Source organism: Myotis yumanensis, unplaced genomic scaffold (assembly GCF_028538775.1).
Source record: "Myotis yumanensis isolate MYYU_CA2020_CCGP unplaced genomic scaffold, mMyoYum1.0.hap1 SCAF_8, whole genome shotgun sequence".
Lineage (NCBI taxonomy): Eukaryota > Metazoa > Chordata > Mammalia > Chiroptera > Vespertilionidae > Myotis > Myotis yumanensis.
This window is the reverse complement of record NW_027223759.1, coordinates 31,861,794-31,884,337: the sequence shown is the minus strand read 5'-3', so window position 1 is coordinate 31,884,337 and position 22,544 is coordinate 31,861,794. Positions and strand designations below refer to the sequence as shown.

At 48.7% G+C, this 22,544-nt stretch overlaps 2 protein-coding genes across 5 annotated transcripts in view; both read right to left on the bottom strand.

Annotated features, from left to right (window-relative positions):
* DGKD (diacylglycerol kinase delta) overlaps window positions 1-1,601 on the bottom strand; it is a 112,867-nt gene extending 111,266 nt beyond the window's left edge. Inside the window, exon 1 of one of the 2 annotated variants that reach the window (XM_070422436.1) lies at window positions 1,431-1,601. In XM_070422436.1, coding sequence (XP_070278537.1) covers window positions 1,431-1,586 — 156 coding nt within the window. In that variant the 5' untranslated portion in view covers window positions 1,587-1,601. The remainder of the gene's footprint in view (window positions 1-1,430) is intronic. The other variant, XM_070422431.1, reaches the window with a different exon arrangement.
* Window positions 1,602-7,404: 5,803 nt separating this feature from the next.
* Window positions 7,405-22,544, bottom strand: part of SAG (S-antigen visual arrestin) — a 34,379-nt gene continuing 19,239 nt past the window's right edge. The window contains exons 7-16 of one of the 3 annotated variants that reach the window (XM_070422440.1): window positions 21,228-21,304; window positions 19,916-20,051; window positions 18,870-18,954; window positions 16,804-16,876; window positions 14,001-14,138; window positions 13,701-13,778; window positions 12,380-12,403; window positions 10,823-10,878; window positions 8,039-8,054; window positions 7,405-7,641 (exon numbers count right to left, since the gene is read on the bottom strand). In XM_070422440.1, the coding sequence (XP_070278541.1) occupies window positions 7,533-7,641; window positions 8,039-8,054; window positions 10,823-10,878; window positions 12,380-12,403; window positions 13,701-13,778; window positions 14,001-14,138; window positions 16,804-16,876; window positions 18,870-18,954; window positions 19,916-20,051; window positions 21,228-21,304 (792 nt within the window). In that variant the 3' untranslated portion in view covers window positions 7,405-7,532. The remainder of the gene's footprint in view (window positions 7,642-8,038; window positions 8,055-10,822; window positions 10,879-12,379; window positions 12,404-13,700; window positions 13,779-14,000; window positions 14,139-16,803; window positions 16,877-18,869; window positions 18,955-19,915; window positions 20,052-21,227; window positions 21,305-22,544) is intronic. The other 2 variants (XM_070422441.1, XM_070422442.1) reach the window with 2 other exon arrangements.

Sequence of the window (22,544 nt, the reverse complement as noted above, 5' to 3'; positions counted from 1 at the left end):
CCTCCCAGGATAATTGGATTCTCAGTCCTATGAGCTTCCACAGCACTTACAATGCCACACAGTCAAGAAAATACACAGGTGTCCATTTCCTACAGACTGGGAACCCCTGGGTGGAGAAACGGCCTTCCACCTTGGTATTCTGACCACGGCTCACATCCAGGTCCACACTTACTACCTGTGATACCCTGTGCACGTCCCTTAACTTCTCTACCTGGATTTCCAATTCCATAAGATGGGGATGATAGGTAACACCCAACTCCACGAGCTATCACCAGTACTAAATGAGCTAACCCACGTCACGTGCTGTAAAGTTAACCCAAGAAAAGTGCCTGGCACATACAGCAAGCACTGAAGACTTGCTATCATTAGTTATCACTGTTCCGCATGGAACAGAAGAGGTGTTCAATACCTATTTGCTGGATAACTGGAGCACATCACAATGAACCCGCTTCGTAGCATGTCGGGGCTAAGGACTAACCCGCCACGGGTATCAAAAGCCAGCAGAAGATAATGAGAGAAATGGCTCCCACGGTCAAAGTAACAGCTGAACTTAACTGGCCCGAGGACAAGCGCACTGCAGCAGGATGAGAAAGTCGGTGCCAGCTGGATCTGCCGAAGCTGCCCACAGACCGGCCTGCCCTCGGCCACCTGTCCGGCCACCTGTCCAGCCACCTGCCTGAGGAAGACGAATTCTAACAGGGAGGGCTCACCTACAGCAAAAACCGTAAGCAGTTTTCCACGGGAACCGCAATGGGAAAACAAAGGGTGCAACTTTCCTCGTGCAGAAAGGAAGCGCGTCTTTCTGCAGCTAATAGTTGGCGTCTAGAGTTCTCTACGGAGATCTAGGTGCCAAGCAGGTGCACAGCCTGGGAAAACCCCGTCTCCGCTTCCCCGAGGAGAGAGGGAGGGACGGTCACCAAACGGGCATCCCTTCCCTTTCGGGCACGAAAACGCACCCGAGTGAAGGGACGAGCCTCCACACCGGTATCCACTGGATTTATAAGGAGACCACAGGTGAGTGTCTGCAGAGCAGCCAACGGGAAATGACCTGACCAGTTATCAGAAATGGGCAGAACCCCAGGCTCCGGGAGTGCACGCCTGCGGCGCAGCCAAGCGCCCCCATTTCTGGTGCGCTCGACCCCCCGACCCCGCCTCTAGGCCTCAGTTTCCTCCCGGACCTTGCGACGCGGGGCTTCCTCCCAGCCCACCGCCCCGTGCGGCGCCCACCTGCGCCCCCGGCCCGGGGTCCCCGCTGCCGCCCCGCCGGGAGGCGCGCTCAGCCCGGGAGCGCAGCCCGTTACCGCGGAGCGCGCTCCGCCCCGGCAGCTGGACCCTGGGCCGGGCCTGGGCGGCCGCTCCGGCCGAGCTGCGGGCCTCACGGGGCTGCCTCGGCGGGAGGGGCGCGCTCCCGGGCCGCTGCCGCGTCTCACCTTCTGGCGGATCTGGCCCGACGTGGACACCTTGCGGATGAGTTTCTGCGGAGAGCCGGGCTCCGCCTCGGGCTCGCTGTCCGACGACTCCTCGGGCGGCGGCGGCGGAGGCTGCTGCAGTGAACCCGGAGAAGGGGCTCCCGCCGCCGCCGCCATGCTGCCCGGCCAGCGCGCGCACGGCGGCTGGGGGCGGGCGGGGGCGGGGCCTGTCCTGGCGGGGGGCGGGGCCGGGCCTAGGCGGACCTCCCGCTCCGTCCCTCTGTGTCCCTTGCAAGCAGTGCTTTGGACCGTACCCCCACCATTGGTGTCCGGAGCCCTGATCTTAGCGTTTGTTTGTCTTCCTAGGACACAATTTCTGTTTTGTTTTTTTTTGTTTTTTGTATCTATGCTCACTTTTTCTTAATCTTTAACCTTCCCCTTCAAGAATGTAAGTGACCGGGTGGGAAGGGGTTGGGAGGAGGGTGGTAAAGGGGGAGGGGGAGACATCTGTAATATTACCAACAATAATATATTTTTTTTATTTTAATTTTTTTAAAGAACGTAAGTGACCTTAAGGAGACCCCGGACCTGCATTGTGCCGCCAGCATCTAAAGCGGAGTCTGGTTTTTGTAGTTACTTGCACGATAAACAGTTGGGCAGTGGATGAATGCAGGAGAGAAAGAAGTTACTTGGACGGACCTCTGGGATGCCAGAACACAATGCCATCTGAGGAAGCTCCTGGAGAAAATGATGTTTAAGGGAAATGCCAGCAGGAGTTATCTCTAACTAATGGTAAGAGAACCCCAGGATCTGTGCTCTAGGCAGAGAGACCAGATTGTGCAAAGGCCTGGAGACAAGAAAGAACAAGTCTTCAAAAAAAAGAAAAAAAAATGAAGAAGAAGCAGCTGTAGCCTAACGGAAGGAAAATAACAGGAGGAGATAAGCCTAGGTCAGGCAGGTCAGACAAGACTCTGTGAACCTGATAATGGGGTGAGTCTTTTCTGCTGAGTCCTGAGGGCAACTGGAAGCTGGGAGGGGCTGGGTCACAAAACTGGGACTTGTGATCAGGCTTTGAGGTAATCAGGGCAGGTAGCTACCCTGGATTATTGGGAGTGGCTGCCAACATAGAGAAGTGGACTCAGGATGGGAGGGATCTGTAGGCAGAAGCAGAGGCCCTGGGCTGAGCTGCAGGGTAGGTTGGTGGAGCCCTTCACTTGGGGGCCTGCAGTTGGAGATAAAATCAGTTGAGCTTCTGCCACCCTTTGGGACATCCAGTTGACAGGAGCGTGGTGCCATCCAAGAGGAGAAGATCTTTAGGGGACTGCACAAATAAGTGTCCCCATACTCTTTCAAAGGACTGCTGGAAACTCAGCTGACCCTGGCCTGCCCACCTGTCAGCCTTCTCTGGCCCCTACTGCACTTGGCAATGCTTTCTAGAGCAAAACAAATGAAGACCCCAAGAGGCCACAGAGTAGCATCCAGCATGGGGACATGGCCAGGGGAATGGACTCATATCCATGGCAGAGCATGTAAGGGTCTAATTCAGAAACACTCTGGGACAAGCCAAGGGCCCCTGGTATACTGAGCTGCAATGCCCAATACTATAATCACTAACTACAGGTGGCTACTTCAATTTCAATTAATTAAAATTAAATTTTCAGTTCCTCAGTGATACTAGCCACATTTCAAGTGCTCAGTAGCCACATGTGGCTTAGAAGCTACCACATAGACAGCACAGATATAGAACATTTCTGTTGTCGCACACAGTGCCCTTGTGCTGACCACCGGGGACATGCCAAACACTTGACCAGCAAGTCTAGTCTTCACACAAGCCCCACAGATAAGCTCGATGGTCTTATTCTAGAGCAGTGGTTCTCAACCTTCTGGCCCTTTAAATGCAATTCCTCATGTTGTGACCCAACCATAAAATTATTTTCATTGCTACTTCATAACTGTAATGTTGCTACTGTTATGAATCGTAATGTAAATATCTGATATGCAGGATGGTCTTAGGCGACCCCTGTGAAAGGGTCGTTCGACCCCCAAAGGGATCGCCACCCACAGTTTGAGAACCGCTGTTCTAGAGGCTTAGATACCACTCCAAAGGAGTGAGAGAGGACGTATAACCTGGACCAACTGCTTCTTATTAGGAGATGAGGGAGCAGGACTACTTGTGATGCTCCAGGGGATGAAGCCCCACTGAGCATGAGCAGCCCTAGAGGAGATGAAGGAGATGAACTTGATTTTGAACAAACTGAGTTTGCAGTCCCTGGGTGTGCTGTTGCCTGCACATGTCAGAAGCTCAGGGGACATCTGGGCCCTAGAAATCATCATTTTAGAGGTGAAAAAGCCATGAGCATGAATGTGAGTGCAAGTCAGAGTTGGCAGGTAGATACTGTGGCTGGATGGAAGTAGATTTGCAATTATGAAAAAGTACTAGAAATTGTCACAGCCAAGAGAAACTTACGGAGATATGACAACTAAATGTCATGCGGGATCCTGGAACAGAAAAAACGACATTGGGTAAAAAACTAAGGAAATCTGTGTAAAGAATGGGCTTTAGTTTAATAGTAAAATGTCCGTGTTGAATCATTAAGTGTGGCCAACGTAGCCTCCTAATGTTAATAATAGGGAAAACGGTATGGGGGGATTCTCTGTACTATTTGTCAACTGTTCTGGAAATCTAAAACTATTTGAAAATAAAATGTGTAATCTTTAAAAGCTGATAAGGATGTTTCCCTGAAGAGCAAAGAAGCCTTTATGTTCACTGTAATGGCTGTTCCCTTGGAGATCTCCCCAGAGTGGCAGGCCTGTAAGGGCACATTCTCCCCAGTGCCGCTTTATGGTCTGAGTCATGCTGTGAATCATCTCTGACAACACGCTGCTCCCTATGTTTACCCCACCTTAAGGGCATAGCAAGGTGGCAGTAATAACACACTTCATATCCAACCTAATCTTTCTTCTCGACCTGTCAATGTAGAAGCGCACCTCCTGTCAAAAAGAACCGCTTCCCGTTAGAGGAGAAAAACAATGCACTTGAAAACGGGGATGGTCTCATTCTCCCCTGAACTAGGGTTATGATTGACATGTGGAACGGGACATTTATTCACTGGGTGTGGTATACAGTTTCCCTGGCCCCCAGGCATGGTGGCAACCTGAACCACCCCCATACATTTCCAAATGTGTCCAACTCCCCATCTATCCCACCCACAAGATTCAGTAAACTAAACCATTAGGGATGTGACAATAGATTGGGAGGGAAGTGATGAAACATGTTGAAGGAGCAGGAAAACAGACACTCTAAAAAGAAATTAACTGCACATGTGATAAAATGATAGTAAACTCACACACACACACACACACACACGTATAAGTCAAACTGGGGAAATCTGAGTAAGATGGGTGGATTGTACCAATGTCAATATCCTGGTTGGGATAGGTACTATCGTTCTGCAGAATGTTACCCCTTGGGGGACAGATAACTACATGTAATCTACAAAATTATCTCAATAAATAAAATTTTCAGTTTAAGAAAAGAACTTAAGGGCAGCCATTGTAAAGTCACAAATGCTAATCTCCCCCTCTGACCCTCCAAACTCTCATCCACTTCAGCATCAGAAGGTGAACGAAGGTCTGGTTATAGAGTCAGGGAATCCAGAGTTCAAATCTTGACTCTGACTCTCACTAGCTGTATGACCTTGGGTAAGGTACATGATCTCTCTGAACTGCAATTTCCTCATCCAACAAATGGAATGACAGTACCAATTTGCAAGCATTTGTGGAATGATTAGATGTAATATGGGAAATGGCCAGCACGAGGTAGGTGCTCAATACATAGCAGGGATCCCTACTTTTCTAGCCCTTTGGTTGTGGTTGCAGAACATTGTCCCAAGTTCCCACCCACCACTTGCTCCATGCAGCACCCTCAACTCCTTTGTACCCTGTTTCTTGCACTGTGCTCACCTGGAAAACCCTGGGTCACACATCCGACCTACACACGGACATCCTGTCTCCTGACAGCAGGGAGTACACCAGCAGACACAACGCCATGCGTGTGCAGGCCCAGCCAAGTTCCACATCCCTTTTGGGCTGGCCAGCCATTCACTTCCTGCTCCCACCCCCACGCCCTCTCTAGTGGCCAACTGCAGGCCATAAACTAACCAGCACCTGGAAATCCGAAAGTCAGCCATTTTGGTACCAGAATAACCTGGAGGGCAAGGACTGTTCTGACCTCTGGTCTCCAGGAACTGGCCTGCTCACTCTTCTCTCCGTCTCTCCCACCCACACAGTTGCAAAGGTCAGGCCTAATAACATCCACCCTGACTTAGGATGTCTTGGGGTCAAGCAATGCAGGAACCAGCAAGCTGGTTCTCTCAGCAGGCACTCCAGGGTCCCTGGCTTACCCAAGATCTGGGTGTGAGCCAACCACGATGGCTTCTGGGCTTTGGGGGAGGGGTGGCAGCAGGGGAAGGGCTCAGATCCCCAGAGGAGTCTGCCACCCTGATCATCCCTTTCCTGAGTATACGGGGAGAGAGGCCCGGGCTGGAGGGGGTCACATGCTGTGTCCTCTTAGCATGGGAGAAATAAGGAAGAAGAAATTGTGTCTGACCTTGCAAACCCACAGGCCAAAGGCCCAATCTTCTTCCTGTTATTATTATTATTATTATTATTATTCCTCTAGAAATGAATGAATATTCATCCCTGTCAATATGAATGCCTCAAACTCAACACAAGAGTTAAAACCTCGCTTTGTGTATGTGGACTCCTGTCCAAAGTCCCAGGTGGAGCCTCTGGTCTAAATCCCAGTCCCCAAGACACAGACCAGCCTGGCATCTGGCAGAACCACCCCAGCTCTGGGCACCTTCGTGTGCATGGACCCCACACTGCTATCCAGCCCTCTGCCACTGCTCTTAGCGCTGGAGACCTGACCCCAAGTGTCACTCCTTACACGACCCCCTCCCATTCACCTTCCAACCTCCTGTGAGTGGGTTGAACTGTGCAGAACTCTCTAAACCCCTTTTATCCTGCTCCTTGGAGCGTGGACTAGAGCTACCCATCCCTCAAGTCCCTCCAGGCCACCAAGAGAGCTCTCTCTGCATCATTAGCAGGCCCCCAGGCTGGGTACCACAGGCCAGGAGGGGACTCCATGAAGGACAGGGCCCTGGCATCACCTTGGTTTTCCCTCCTCCCCCTGCAGCTCCTCCTTTTTCCCTGACACAAAGCAATCTCTCTGCCCCACCCCTTCTAAGCCGGATCTCCATGAAGATACTCTAACCAAGAAGCCTGTCAGGCTTGCAATGAATCCCCTCTTCTAGGGCAACACGGTCTTAGGGTTGGCTCTGCCATAGTGGGCCACAGGGCACTGATCCACCTGACTGAGACCAGGAGCTTCTGGTGCTGAGCCACAGCTCTGGGTAAATGGCAGGACCCCTGGAGCCTCTCCAATTTCTGCGCAACCCAGAAATGGCAGCTCAGGTTCTTCCTTTAATTCAGTTCTCTGAGCCACTCCAAGGTCCTTCAATGCATTCCTTTCCCACCTTAAACCAGCCAAATCTGAGTTTATTGCTTGCATTCAATAGAAACTTAGCCAACAACCCTGAGCTCAGACAGGGACTTGGCCCCCAGAGTTGAATCAGTGAAGTGTGTTTGGCCCACATTTGTCTTCTGTCCAGTTGATCTCAGGAGGTTCTTTTGTGGTCCTGGAGCTAGAATTGGTCAATGTGATCAGAAACACTGCCCCTCCCCTATATATTTCCAGGGAAATGGCTTACACAGGACCCTAGGAGAAAGCCCAGGACACACTGGGCCCCACAGGTGAGCACATCCATTTCAGCTGCCTTCTCACCTTGAAGAGCCAGAGCTGAGCCGCTGTAGGGAAGGTTGGCCTCTTTTTTAGATGCTGCCCTCCCCATCCCAGACTCAGGTACCCTAAAGGCTGCAGCTTCTGTTGGTGACGTCACTCAGCCTCCCCAGAAAGCCAGCCTGACTCAGGACCCAACAGAACAGACAAACTTTATTTCTGTGAAGAGACTCACACTTTGGTATTTAGCATAACTAAAGAGCTAACTGTGGAGCTTTGCTCATGGACTGCTAATATCCCATTTCCGATCCTCAGTCACCTCTTCACTCATCCGCAGCTGTCTCCTGGTCTTTCTTCCCTTCCTCAGGATCTCCTGCGTCTTTCAGATTTTGACGAGCAAAATCCTCAAAAACCAAATTTTCATCCTGAAAACTAAAATTAAACAAAGAACATTTTGATCATGGCACACTATGAGGCTTACAACGAAATCTCGAGCAAAACAGATCTTTTTGCAACAAAGGAACCCATGGAGAGTTTCCTGCATGATGAACACAGGACCCCACCCTTCTCATAGTTGTTCATGGAAAATCTCTTTAATGGGCAAAAAAGAGTGAAAACCCAAGAGCAGACTACACACCCACTATATCCGTGCATGCATGTGTCATGTGTGTGCATGTGTTTGTTTGTGTGTCTTAGTACTAGGAAACAAAAGGAAAACCAGGGTCCAAACCTGTGTCAAGACCACGAGGTGTGTACAAAATGACCCTAAAAGTGGTTGTGCCAGATGAGAAAGTCACAGAACACAGGGCAACAAAGGGCAGCGGCTCACCTTTCCTTTGCCATAGCTGCGGCATGGAATGAAAAAGAGAGAGATTAGCATAAATTCTGTATAATGGCTGCACCTGGAAAATGTCTTCCTTGTTTAGTGATTTATAGTTGGGGGAATAAAAGGTCTAGATACATACATTTCATGATAATGGCATGTAATTCCTTCTTCTTTGCCTTTTCCTGCTCAGAGAGCCTTCTCCCTGCATTTTTAGCCATCGCTTCTTTTTAAAGTGCCACAACCCTCACCTGCTCAAGGGGACCAAGCCACAATCTCACCTCCAGAACCCTGTCCTTGGTTGGCCTCACTCTCTCTGATGTCACACTTCTCTTTGAAAGCGTCTCTCCCTACGTGTCCCTAGGACCATTCCAGATCAGAGTCCCCAGGTGCTGTCAGGATCCAAGCCTACCCACTTCAAACCATCCACACGTTCAGCTCTTGAGCGGTGAGTCCTAGGCCTCATGCTTACCCAGCATCCCCAGCGGTTGAGGTGGGCATTAGACCTTGAGAACTACCTCTGGCCCCTCTCCATTTCTCTGTTAGCATATTGATCTTCATTTTGTTGGGTTATATTCTCATGTATGTTTTGCAGCCCCAGTTAATTGCTATTCATTTGGGGTGTTTTTTTGTTCTTTTTTAGCTTTCTGCCTCCCTAGTAAAGTACTGGTGCAACCCTCAGTGGTGAGCCAGGAAGAGCGAAGTGATGCTAAACAACTCCAGATGGTTTCTCGGGAGCCCCGTGCTGATGGCAAGCCACTGCTCTTGTGCCTCGTGCCCACCTGGAAGCCAGCCCTGAAAGGGAAGTGTCTGTGTGGGCTGCTAACCACAGGAAGCCTACGGAGAGGCTGACTCATCAAAACATCCCCTGGGCAAGAAGCCTCCAGGACCCCCTCAGTGCTCAGCATAAAATTATACTAAGTGGGACCATCAGCCCAGAAGAGAATCCAATCAACACCCTGGGTTCCTGTGGATGCTCTTGACAGGGGACAATAAAAGCTTGGTAGCATTTCTACAGCACTTACTACATGCAAATTACTTGGCCCCTGGCCCTGGCAGAGTTTCCCAGCCGCAACCTAAAGCTTCCTCTGCTTGGAGTCTGTCATCCAGGCCAGGAAGCAGGGACCTAGGCAGGTGAGACGTGAGCATGCATCCATGAATAAAACTGAGTGACTCATAAATCTCTGGAAATCAGAATTTCAAGGCCATAGGGTGACTTGTCCTTTTTCCCTGAAATCTCATAGTATAAAAAAAGATCATTGGAGAGTCCAGATGTGTGATATGTTCGATGGAAGGACCAGAATGACTGGAACATGGAAATGTCATACCCAGAAAAGGAATAATGCCACTTCCCCCCAGCTCAGCCATAACGTCTGCCTGTTCACAGCTGCAGAAAACAATTTCACATAAACTGTGACATCTCCTCAGGCCACAGTTTTAAAATAGCCTTTGAAAATGTCCTTGACAGAGACCAGAATGCATCTCAATCTCACATAGTTCAAAATAGTATTTTAATGACACAAGCATAAGTGAATAAAATAAACATGGCTAGACTGTATGTTTCCCCCGGGGGAAGGTTTTGGCAAAGCACACTGAGCATTTGAATCCAAACTATTTGGAAAAGATGCTTGGAGACCAAATATTTTTGAGACAAACCCAAATGAATCTGGGGCCCCTTCTACTGTTCAGATGTCATTTCCTTATCAATTTCATAAAAGCTAGATATAAAGTATAAGGGAAAAAGAAACCCTGCTTGCTTACACCACTTTTACTCCCAATGTTCCTTACTGCTGTAACTGTGAGATTCCCTTTCGAGCAGGCCCATTCCTCTGTCCTGACAACTAAGCCACTGAACACTCAGTGGAGAATTTTTCTCCGAATTTCCCAGATGGCACCTGTATTATTTTTGCTGCTTCATCCATCTTTTTTAAGAGAGCTCTGTTGAGATCCAATTCACATAGCATACAATTCACCATTCACGTGTACAGGCCAACAGTTTTTAGAACATTCAGAGTCGTATAGGCACTGTTTCATTTACTTTTAACAACTGTACGAGAGCCAATAGAGTTACATTCACAGGAGCCACGGTGTCAGGACCCCAGCCTGACCCTCTTTCCTGGTATTTTCTATCTTCTCATCACAATCTCCACTGTCAAAAACACTCATCTTCCAAAGGCCTGCTAATGTTTCCAAATGAAATACAAAAGCCTCAGGCTCTCAAAATTATTTTCACCTTAAACTTTCTTTACATCTAAACCTAGGTCTGTTCAACAGGAGAACCTATGCTTTTAAATCATTCCTGACAATACCTAACAAGATTGCCCATGTCGCCGAAACCGGTTTGGCTCAGTGGATAGAGCATCGGCCTGCGGACTGAAAGGTCCCAGGTTCGATTCCGGTCAAGGGCATGTACCTGGGTTGCGGGCACATCCCCAGTAGGAGATGTGCAGGAGGCAGCTGATCGATGTTTCTATCTTATCGATGTTTCTAACTCTCTATCTCTCTCCCTTCCTCTCTGTAAAAAATCATTAAAATATATATTTAAAAAAAATAAAAAAAAAGATTGCCCATGTCTGAGCCCAGGGAGGCTCGGACAAGCTCACGGAGGGTGGACAAGCACCTGGCTCAGGACTGAGCATGTGAGCATGTCTTCCTGGGGCCGGGCACCTTGAGGATGACATGGCCATGCCCGCCCGTGCTCACAGGTGTGGTCAGGAAAGACTAGCAGTGAATTTGTAATCAATCTGAAAGTTGTGAATGACAGAGAAAGTCAGGGTGCTGCAGACTGACCTGGGTCCTCGGGCTGCGGGTGCATGAGGCGGAACGGCACTTCAGTGGCCACTTCACTACAAAAAAGAAGAAAGCAGATTGTTCTTACACACACAATTATAAATTGCACAGGATCCAGTGAGATTCAGAGCAAAACAAACCAGATGTCAAGAAGTGAACAAGTAGGAATTTTAAATGTATTCCCTGGCAGGTGGTCCAGAAACTTCACATACTCGTGGCCGAGGCGTCTAGGATTTTCAGGTTCCTTTCCTCCTGGTTATTAGTTTCGGTGACACCATATTGTGGTGCAGGACAGGTGGAGGGAGAATAGTTTTGAAAAATATCCTTTGCAAAAATGTACACAATTTGTATGTGTTACATCTTCTATGTAAGGCTGGTGGGTTGGGGACCGGGGACACAGTCTCTTGAATAGAGAGCAGAATAAAGATGACCAGAGATCACCAAATTCCAGAGGCTAAAGGGCTTCGGGGCAGATTGGAATTTATATAAAAAGAAAGAAGGAAAAGAGTCAGGAAGGAAAGCAGAAGGGAAATCTAGACAAAGGGAGAATGGCAAGGGTGTGTGTGAGTCTGTGTGTGTGAGAGTGTGTGCTTCACCTAGGACCCACTACCTCCCGCCCCACAGTTACCACTTTGGTCAAAGCACATGTTTACAAGGCTGTTGTCACCACACCCCAGTACAGACATACAGATGGGGTCTAGAAGAAGATGCATACCCTGGTTTGTGAGGGAAGGAGATGGTAAGAGTCGGGGTGAAGGAGTATGTAAGTTCAGTGCCTGTCTCCAACGTGTGAGACTGCCTCTTTGCGCATGGTATGAAAGGCAGCTGTCACTATTCGCAATAGCCAAAAGGTGGAAACAACCCAGATGTCCACAAAAGATGAAAGGACCACAAAATGTGGCATATCCATACAGTGGAATGTTATTTGGCCATACAAGGAACGAAGCACTGACACACGCTACAACATGATGAACCTTGAAAACACTATGCTGGGCGAAAGAAGCCAGACACCAATGGACAAATATTGTCTCATGCTGTGTACAGGAAATGTCCAGAATAGGCAAACTTTTGGAAATAGAAAGCAGATTAGAAGTTGCCAGGGACCAGGGAGAGGGGCAAATGGGAGAGAATATAGGTTTTCTCTTGGGATGGTCAAAATGTACAGGAGCTCAGTGGCAGTGACAATCACACAACAACTGTAAACACAACCAACACCACTGAATCGTACACTTTCAAGGGGTTAAAATGGTAAACCTCATATTATGTACATTTTATCAAACACACAGCCACACCAAGGCAGCTGCATGGAGTGTGCCGGTTTCCTGAGTGTGTGTGTTTGTGTCCTTGCCCAGGTGTAGGCTCAGCTGTGGTCTCAAAGAAACATCCCCAGCTCTTGGCCAAGTTTTGCATGATGCACCTGAAAGGCAGAGGGCATGGTTTCATAATGGCTCTGAGCACAGCTGCCAGGAAACCAGGCTCTACTGTGACTGTTTTGAACCCCAGGTTTGTTTCTTTGATACCCTGGAATCAAGCGGGAAGGAAGGTGACGAGGCTTACCTGGAGGTGAACTCTCCCAGAAAGCTAGGAAACAAAAGCAGACAGGGCTGTGGTGACTGCCCACCATGTAGCATGGCCTCATTTCCCATTACTTAGAGGAGGGACGTGTCCCAGTCCTGTCCTTCACTCACAACTTTTAGGACCTTTGTGTCCCTGAATATTCAACTCCACTATTCCTCTCCATTTGTGATTTCTCAAGTGGATTAGTTCAAATGAGGAGGCACTTAGGTTCAAGCCCTACTGTTTAAGAGTAAACCACAGATCAGAATTTCTCTCTTGGCCACAAAGATTATTGTAAGAGAAACTCTACTCTGCTTTACACCCTCTTTGCGAAAATGAAAGAAAACACTGTACATCTTGAAAAACACACAACGAACACAAACACTGTTAACAAAATTTGCAAAATCAACCTATGTTCTACTTTGTTGTCCCAACCAAAATTTGGGCAACTCTTTATCTACTCAGAATTACTGAATCTATGCCTGGACTTGTCTTTGATGGTTGAACTAACCAAGGCTCATATAGGTTAGAGGCCAGAGCCATTGGCAATGGAATTTGAAAAGGAAAATGAGAATTCAAAGTTTTCCCTTCGTTAAAATATGTTCTTAAAATTAATTTTAGAGAGATCAGAAGGAAGAGGGAGGAGCTGCCTCCTGCATGCCTCCTACTGGGGCTCAAGGCCGTAACCCCGGCATGTGCCCTGACCAGGAATTTGAACCAGCAACCTTTTGTGCATGGGACAATACTCCAACCAACTGAGTCACATCAGCCAGGGCTCAAGTTTTTCTCTTTTGGAAAAGGTTTTTAAAATGGATGAAATTCATTTTACTAAAAAAGATAAAACCATTTCCTCGGAATTCTGCGATATCTGTGCTCTTGAATAAAAAGGAAACTCCCAAATCCTGTGATTACACATTAGGAAGGGAAGGAAAGATCTCTTCCTTATGGACGGATGCCTCCCTGAGATCTAAGAGAGTTCCCTTGATAGCCACCATTCCTTCCTGAGGTTCAGCACCACACTGAACTCATCATCCTTTTTTGCATGTCAACTTCCACCACATGAGCATAGGCACACCCACTCTTGTCATGTGGTACTAACAGTACACATATTTCATCATCCACTTTTCTACCCTTTCCCATGTGCTGTTCTATCAGACAGAAATATGAAACTAAATCAACAGAGTCTCTCCAAAACTCTACTCGGTAATCAGTAGAATTTGTGGCCCTTCCTGTGCTTTCTGTCTCCCCATCATTCAGGAATGAAACAATTTAATCAAAGGCCAAGACAGGGCCAACAGAGTGGTGGGACTTGGACACTCACCCTGACACTGTGAGCTTCACCTTGATCTGGTAAGACACCAGAATCCCCAGGACGGTCCGGTCTATGCCCTCCTTGATGCTGCATAAACAGAAAGGAAAAGTAGAAGAATGCAGGGGAGCAATAGAAAGCAAGGACTGGGAAACCAACCCCTCATCTCCATGCAGGCACACCATCATGGGGGCGTCTTCTCAAGGACCTGGTGAACTCAACCAAGCTGTCAAAGTCCTAGAACAGGGTGTGCTTCCTGGTTCTCCCTGCTCTGCCTTACACTGAGTCATCTCCTGAGCTGTGAGGACTCACATTGTGCTGGAGGCAAGATTCGTGTCCTCGTGCTTGATTTTCCCATCCAGGGCGATGCCCCTCCGTTCTCGGTTGTTGGCCAGCAAGGGCACCAGCGTCAGCGTTGTGGTCAGAGTACTGTTTGGCAGCACTTTTTCTCTGCAGGAAGATAATCAGAGAGGTGATCTGACTAATTGCTCTCACAGCCATAAAGCCACCATCCGTCCCATGAGCCCCTGTGTGCCATGAGGCATGTTCCAGATCTAAGCTCCCTGCGATTCATTGGAAAGGTAGTTCAGGTACCCGTGCATTTGCCTGACGAGAGGCAGAGGCGTATTACTGACAACTCAAAATAGGCTGCCAGCAACAGTACGACATTTCCTCGAGTCCCTTGGTCTGCTCTAATAACTGAATTCTAGAATGTTCTGTGGGGTTAAATGATACCAACTGGCCCAAGGGTCAAGGACCATACCGATCTCCTCTTGAGACTGTGAACCACACAGCTGGCTGCAGGGCCACCTGTTGCCAAAAACTGTCACTCTGGGGGGGGGGGGGGTGATCAAAAAGGGGAAGGCAAGGTCCTCCATTTGTGAACCAGAGACTGCACTGGTTTGGGTTCAGAGCAGCACATGCTCCCAGATCTTTTCCATGGTCAGTCGGACGGGGGTGTTCCCACCATCCGACAGACACAGGGGACTGGTATCAAAGCGTAGATTTGAAATGGAGCTGGGGACATAGCAGCATGTTTCTCCAGGCCAGCAGGACCCAGCTCACTGATCCCAGTGGCTCTGCCACGCATCTGCACACTGACACCATGCCACACTGAGCCATCAGAGTGGCCTTGTACCTCTTCCCTGCCAACCTTATGAATGAGTAGGTACTCGCAGGATCTCCACTTTGCAACCAGGGAAGCATGCCGGGCACCCCCCTCCCCCACCCCCGTATCTGGCCAGGGGTAGGCGGGGCGGGGCCCAAAAAACAGTGCCCAGGAGTGGGCCTCAACTCTTTCCTTAGCCTGCCCTGAGACAGGCTGGGAGTCTGAACTACCACACTCAGAATGGCTTCCCTATTTGAGCCTCCTGTGGAGTTTCAAGCAGCTGTGGCTTCTCTCACCTGCAGTGTGTACGGGAAGCTCCTGGGCATGCTCATTACAGAATTCTGCTGGAGCATGAGATGGCCCCCACCCTCCCATCTGGGCCCTGTGGGAACCTCTCTCTCTCTCTCTCTCTCTCTAAATATATTTATATATATATGTATATATATATATATATATATATATATATATATATATATATAATATATATATATATATATTTTTTTAAATTGATCTTAGAGAAGTAGGGAGACAGAGAGAGAGATAGAAACATCAATGATGAGAGAGAATTATTGATTGGCTACCTCCTGCATGCCCCACTGGGGATCAAGACCGCAACCCAGGCATATGCCCTGACCAGGAATTGAACTGTGACCTGCTGGTTCATAGGTTGACACAAACACTGAGCCATGCTGGCTGGGCAGGAACCTCTCTTAACATGTTTGGTTTGAGCCACAAATGACAAAATCAGAAATTATATCCTAAGGGGAAGGTAACAGGAAGAGGGATGGCCAGCAAGGCCACTTCTCAGTCCCTTCAGGACCTGGGGTTGAATGGTGGGCAGTACTCCTGAATGAGTGATGGAGGACCACCCACTAGAGCCCAGGGAGCCCCAGGGTTCAAGGACGAGGGCCATGCTCTGCCGCCCTCGCCTTCTGAGTGGCTTCTGGTCTGAGACCCATTAGCACATTCCCACCTAGCTTTCAGTCTCCCTGCCACTTCTAGGGGGGCCCTAGATTGGTTCCTAGTTTCCTGAGAATCATTTGGTCCAAAAATGTACGGAGAACTGAAAAGAGAACCAGATTATGGGGTATATTAGGGGAAACTCAGCTGAGGACCATTCCCTCCTATCACTGTTGAGCATATGCCCAAAGGTGAGCCAGGAAGACTCCTAGGTCACAGTGTGCAAAGATGCTCCTAAAAGAGACCTTAGGCTTGGTTGGTGAGTTATACTTCTTTCCTGCATAACTGGATCTGCTTTGGGTAATAGTTTATCCCAAAGTTACCTTTAAAATATCGGGTAATATTATCTTGCCGAATCAGTTTGTCTTTCCTCACCACCCCTTCCTCTAACTGTGGTAATACTGTTTGCATACATCAGTACTTAGAACATGCCAGCTAGACAAAGACCTTTCCAAGGGGTCCTCCCTGGGGCATGTGTGTTTAATGACTCTATCAGCCTGCCTAGCACAAAGCAAGAACGGGCAGGCCTCTCCCTCCACCAAGAAGCCATCGCAGTTTTGATTCTTGGTTTTGGTTCTAATAAAGGGAGAAAAGTCATTCGTGATAAGGGGCTGAGACTTGATCCAGCATGCTAATCCAATTGGTATGAGATTTTCAAATTGAGGAGAAGATCAAAAGATAGAGAGCCCTCCCTGGGCTGAAAGACTGTTTGAATATCTGCTGCGGGGAGGGAGGTAAGGAATAGTATCGTCTCTAGCAATGTCTTCCAAGGATACATACAAGGTCAGGCTGTTCCCACTGTGACATTTCTAGGTTTATTTCTCTCCTCTCTGTCAAGTCTTAGCTTAACCGATCTCTCAGAACTCTTGGGAGTGAGAACGGAATGGAGACGCTAACCTTCTTTGCAGCCCTTGAAGTGAGAAAAGGGAAGGAAGTGAAGAGCTGGCAAGCTAGCTGAGCATTCACTTCCCTTGTCAAGAGGACAAAAGGGGAACTTGACAAAGAAGCCTGGGCCGCCCAGGAAATAGAACCCCAACAGTTACTCACTGTGCTTCCTCCTGGGCCACCGGCTTGACGTAATAGTCGCTTGAGTAGAGAACCACATTGGCCACTTGTTCCACTGCAGGGGGAGGACAGGGGTGGGCGATTCATGTGGGGTCCTTCATGCAGGTGCCTGGCCTTCTGGGGATGCGGTTGGTCTTCCTTCTCTCATGCTTCTCAGGCTTAGCTTTCTCAGCTCAAAGCTTAAAGGCTGAGATTTCTGAAGCCACTTCTGTTCACCATTACAACTTGCTTTGTCACAACTCCTACCCATGAGCCAGTCTCCTAAAACTGCACCTCCTGGGAGGCCCCTCCTCTCTGCTGAGCCTCTGATGTGCCTCTGGGTGTCCTCCCAAGGCACACAATCTTCCAGCATCAAATAACTCACCACTTGCTCTTCTCCTTCAAGCCCACCCCTTCCAGCATTCTGTCTTAACTGAAGGGGCATCTCCTTCCAGGTGTCCAAGCCAGAAACCATCTGGAGGTCCCTCAGGATGGGCTTGTGGGTGCACATGGTGGACAGGAGGGTGGGCTCTGGAACCAGACTACTTGAGTTCAAATCCCAGCTTAGCTGTCAGCTGTGAGTTACTTAGCACCTCTAAGCCTCAATTTGCCCATCAGCAAAATGGGAGTGATAACTGTCTCTAACTCATATGGGTGTTGTGATGATTAAAAAGATGAATTTTAATCTCCACTAAAATAAAAATTGAGCCCAGTTGGTGTGACTCAGTGGTTGAGCGTCGACCTATGAACCAGGAGGTCAGGGTTTGATTCCCGGTCAGGGCACATGCCCGGGTTGCAGGCTTGATTCCCAATCTGGGGTGTGCAGGAAATAGCTGATCAATGATTCTCTTTCATCATTGATATATCTATCTCTCTCTCCCTCTCCCTTCCTCTCTTAAATCAATAAAAAATATATATATAAAATAATAATAAAAAATAAAAATTGAGGATTAAAAGAAACAATTTGTTTGAAGCACTCAGCACAGAGCCGAAAATTTAATAGCTTCTTTAAAAAATTAATGGTGTTAATGTTAGCATTCATAAAACTTTGAGAAATAATTTTAAATCAAAGTATCAAATGATACTTTCACAATCATGTTACTTTGTATTGAACACTAAATAAATAAGTCAGGTTCTATAAGGAATTAAAGGCATATGAACTAAACCAATATAAAACAAGCCGTAAATTAAACATTCATATTAGCATCAGGAAATACCTAGAATTCTTTAGTATGCATGCAGCAAAATTCCTGAACCTTATCAATGACACATAGGGTGACCCATCTTGGTCTGCCTGGGGCTGGCCTCGTTTTAGCCTGAAAGTCTTGGAATGGTAAGTCACCCTAACACACAAAGTCTGCCTTTGTCTTAGTCATCAAATGTTTGAGTTGGAAGCGAATTTGGAGGTGTCCCACCTATGTTATTTTGTCATGTCTTTTTTATGTAGCCCATATAAGACCATTATATAAGACCATCTCCTGCATGTTGACGCCCTTTGAGCTGAGGAAGTGTCGGAACAGCAAGTGGGCGGCGCCTCTCCTGTAGTATTGGTGGGGCTTATCCATTACCTCGTGGGGATTCAACATGACCAGCAACAGTAGCACTTTACCATTTACAAAGCCCCTCACAAAACCCAGGGAGGTAGACCAGGAGCCCCTGCCATGAATGCCAATGAGACTTGGAGAGGATGCACACAGCAGAGCCCACAGGAAGCCAGTGTCCTCAGGCCAGTGTCTTCCCACCATGCTGTGCTGATCTGTCAACACAACTCATCACTGATCCCAGGAGGAAAACTCCCGCCCAGGCTGTCCTGAGACCTGGCCCGGGGCCCCTCCAGGAAGACCACCTGTCAGGAAGTTGTCCCCAGACCAAAGTCAGCCTTAAGCTGGGATGACATCAAAGGGCTTTCCTCCCTGTGAGGCCCTGCTGTCCATGACAACAGAGGCAAACAGGTAGTTCCAAGGACCCAGGAGGGCCTTATCTGACCAGAGGAGAGACCCTCGGGAAATAGGACTAGGTTGAGAAATTCCAGAAGACTCCACCCTCCAGCTTTGAGCAGCAGGTGCTACCTAATGCTTTAATCTTCTTTACTGTCTTCTCTGTGTTGTTGGTCACAGTCACGGTCACAGAAATGGGTTCCCCATGGAAGTAGATCTGAAAATGTTAACAGATAAATCAGAAAAAGGGAACAGAGTGTGGTGGTATCTTTAATCTCGTGGCTTTCTAAATTCATCTCAATTCTTTAACTAGAATGAGTGGCTGGATCCCCCATACTTTCAAGGAAGATAAAGTGACAGCCATGTGCCTCCTCTAGAGGAGGGTCTGGAACACTCTCTGCCCATCTGTGGGTGCTGAGACGGAAAAGGTGACTAATGTGGAGCAGAGTGAATTGCCCGGAATATCCAAGTCCTGAGAGTCACTGCAGAGTTAGCCCTGGGATTCTGGGTGGAACCATAAGGTTATTTGGGGCAGAACGATGAAATGGAATGAAATCAGTGGGGTAGAGCTCTCCTCAGTGGAGGTGTCTGTGTAACCTGGGTCCAGGCAGGCAAGCCCTTGCACATGTGTGAACACACATGCTTGCACGTGCACACATGCACATGCAGGCACACACCCACGTGCACGCAGAGTATTTAGGCTCTTGCCAACATGTGTGTGTGACTCTTGGTGACCAGAAGGGCCAGAGACAGCCTCAGCCAGTGGTTCTTCACCTTTTTTGTCTATGACACACCTCATAGATGACATTAACCTGTGTCATGGCCGCCCCCCCATGGTTGAATTTTCCAGGGAAGTAAACAGTTTGCAATACCACACACATTGATGCCACACTAATAAATGAGGGCAGAGAGGGGTAAAGATAGCCTGGAGTCAGGGTGTGACATTCTGCCCCTCCCATAGCCAGTTGGTCAGGACTGACAATGAGTGGAGTGCAAGTCAGTGTGACCTTATTCTAATGGTCACCTTTACTAGCTCCAAATGAAGAAAAAGAGCCAATCGTTCTCAAAGGTTGGTACTTAAACTGTCCCTAGAAACACACCCACAGCTGTTAGGGCACTGGGCGGAGCCCACCCCCAGATCTGCTCCCACACGGAGCACAGTAGTGCCTATGGGTTACCTCTTTGTTCAGGGAGACTGCGAGGTGCAGGGGCTTGTCGGACATGAAGAACTGCCAGGCGGCCTCAGCCCGGGGCTGGGGACCCATCTTGGACGGTGCGTGCTGTACCTTACGGATCAGTAAACGCACAGAGCTCCTGTGGACGGGAAGTCACAGACAGTCCTGCAGTTAGTGCTCGGGCCTCTTCAGGACGGCCCCCAGGTCTCTCTCCCATAGTCACCCTGGGACCCAACAAACAGCTGAACCCAATGAGGGATGGAGGAGGGGCCCAGGGACCTGGTTTCCAGGCCTTTCTCTGTGATTTCACCAGCTGGGTGGTGTGGGGCCCATCCGCTCTCCGGAGGGTCACTCTCACATCCTGGGTTAGGGCTCTGGGCCGCCTCCACTGGGGGAGGCTGATGTGGGAATTCATGTCATGTGCTTTACATGACATGCTTCAAATGTGCGCTCCATCACTGCTACTCATTACTATGGCAGCGATAGGTGTGTGCTGAGTATGAGGAGAAAGTGTTGGTGACAGAGTTGGAAACTGTGTTCAGGTATAAGAAGAAAACAGGGGAAAAAAGAAGAAGAAAAAGAAGACAAGTCCGGCTGGAGTGGCTCAGTGGTTGAGTGTCGACCCAAGAACCAAGAGGTCACTGGTTTGATTTCCAGTCAGGGCACAAGCCTGGGTTGTGGGCTCAATGCCCAGTAGGGGGCGTGCAGGAAGCAGCCAGTTAATGATGTTTCTCTCTCATTGATGTTTCTATCTCTCTATCCCTCTCCCTTCCTCTCTCTCTCTAAAAACAAACACAATAAAAAAATTTATTATTTTTTTTAAAGAAAACGGGAGACCAGGCCTGGGAAGATGGGAGAGATTTGAGGTATTGCTCAGTGAGCAGAGTTTCTGCTTGGAGTAATGAGACATTTTGTGTGTAACTATGGTTACACAACATAGTGAATATACTTAATGCCACTGAATTGTACATTTGAAAATGGTTAAAATGGTAAACTTCATGATATATATGTTTTACCCCATGAAAAAAATGACAAAAGAAGAAGAAAACGAAAGAAGGAATCTGGAGGCTTTCAGGGCCTTACAGGAGCCCTTGAGGTTGCTAACTCCCGTCATTCTCTTTTGGTTTTTCCCCCAAATGATCAGTCACTGATCCTTCGGAGCCTGGGTAGAGGTTGTCCCAACTGCCCTGGGCTAGGGAGGCTCCATTATCCTCAACGTGCAGGCCCCCTGGGAAGAGTTCTGCCATACACACAAATTGAAGGGTGGTCTCTTACCACCTCCCACCCTGGCCCCTCACCAACTCCCACAACTTACTTCTTGGGAATTTTGTCCTCTTCATCATTGGTGCTGTCTGTAGCGAATGCTTTGACCTCGAAGTCGACCCCACAGCACTGCAGGGACAAAGAGCAGACAAGATCAAGGTCAGGACCACCCTTCTTGGATAGGTTATATGGCACTTGGGAGTGTCACTTGCACCTTCTGTTTTGGTCTCAGCCTTATCCTTTTCAGGGTTCGCCATAAAAATGTCATTACCCACCATCACCCCAGCATTCTTAGCCATGCAACACCTCGCTTCTGGTCCCCCTGCCCTCCCACCGTGTGTGTTTCCTGCACAAGCCACATTTTTCACCAGTCTACCGTGGGCACACACGATTCCTTCTTCTGAAATGCTTAATGCTCCTCTTTCTCTCTTGTTCATATTTGACAAACTCCTGTGTATTCTCCAAGCCCCAATGCAAAGGTCTCCTCAGCTGTACGGCTTTGAGACCCCCAGGCATGCAGACGCCCCCTCTCCCAGGCCTTGCTGACCTCAGTTCACATTGAGCTCTGATACTTCCTCTCCCAGGATGGACTGAAGGGTGGCACTTTGGCTGGCACAGTGTCCCCCAGTCTGATTTAGTGACCTTGTCTTCCTCCATCTGGGCTGCCCACACCCGGTTTTCTAGACCAGTGGCTTTCAAATATCTCACCACCATGGTAAGAAGTCAAGTTTATAGTGTGGCCCAGCAAACAGACACGTGCATGTGAAACAACTCCCGTAAAATATCCCTGAGCTTTACTGCATGTGAGACACTGAGATTTCCCATTCTCTTCTGTTTCATTCTGTTCTACTTTTCTTCAATGCCACTGCGGGCCCATGGCACTGATTTCACAACCTCTAACATGGAGGCAGGACACCCACATTGGAGAGCGTTGCCCTGGACCCCTCACTGCCTGTCACTGCACACTCCATCCAGGTGTAGACCTGCCACTCTGCCCTCACCTGTCATGTGTCTAGCTCCCTCCCCCAGGTATCCCAGATGCCAATGACTCTTCTGCCAGTAATTCTGGGTCCCAGCACCTTCCATTCCCTCCTCCTGTCCCCTGTCCTCCTTCCTTGCCTGGAGTCCCTGGTCCACCATGGCCACTGCTCCCCTGCACAGATTCAGCCCCTTTGCTTCTCTGTCGGTTTGCAGCTCAGGTTTGGCCATCCAACCCCATTCTCAGCGAGTGGCCAGAGCAATCCTTTGGAAACCTAAGTCCAGAACCCAGCAGGGGCTCCCATCTCACTCAGAAAAAGTCCGAGTCTACACCACGGTTCCTGAGACCTTTCACGATCTGGCCAGACCTCCCACACTTCTCTGACCTGGT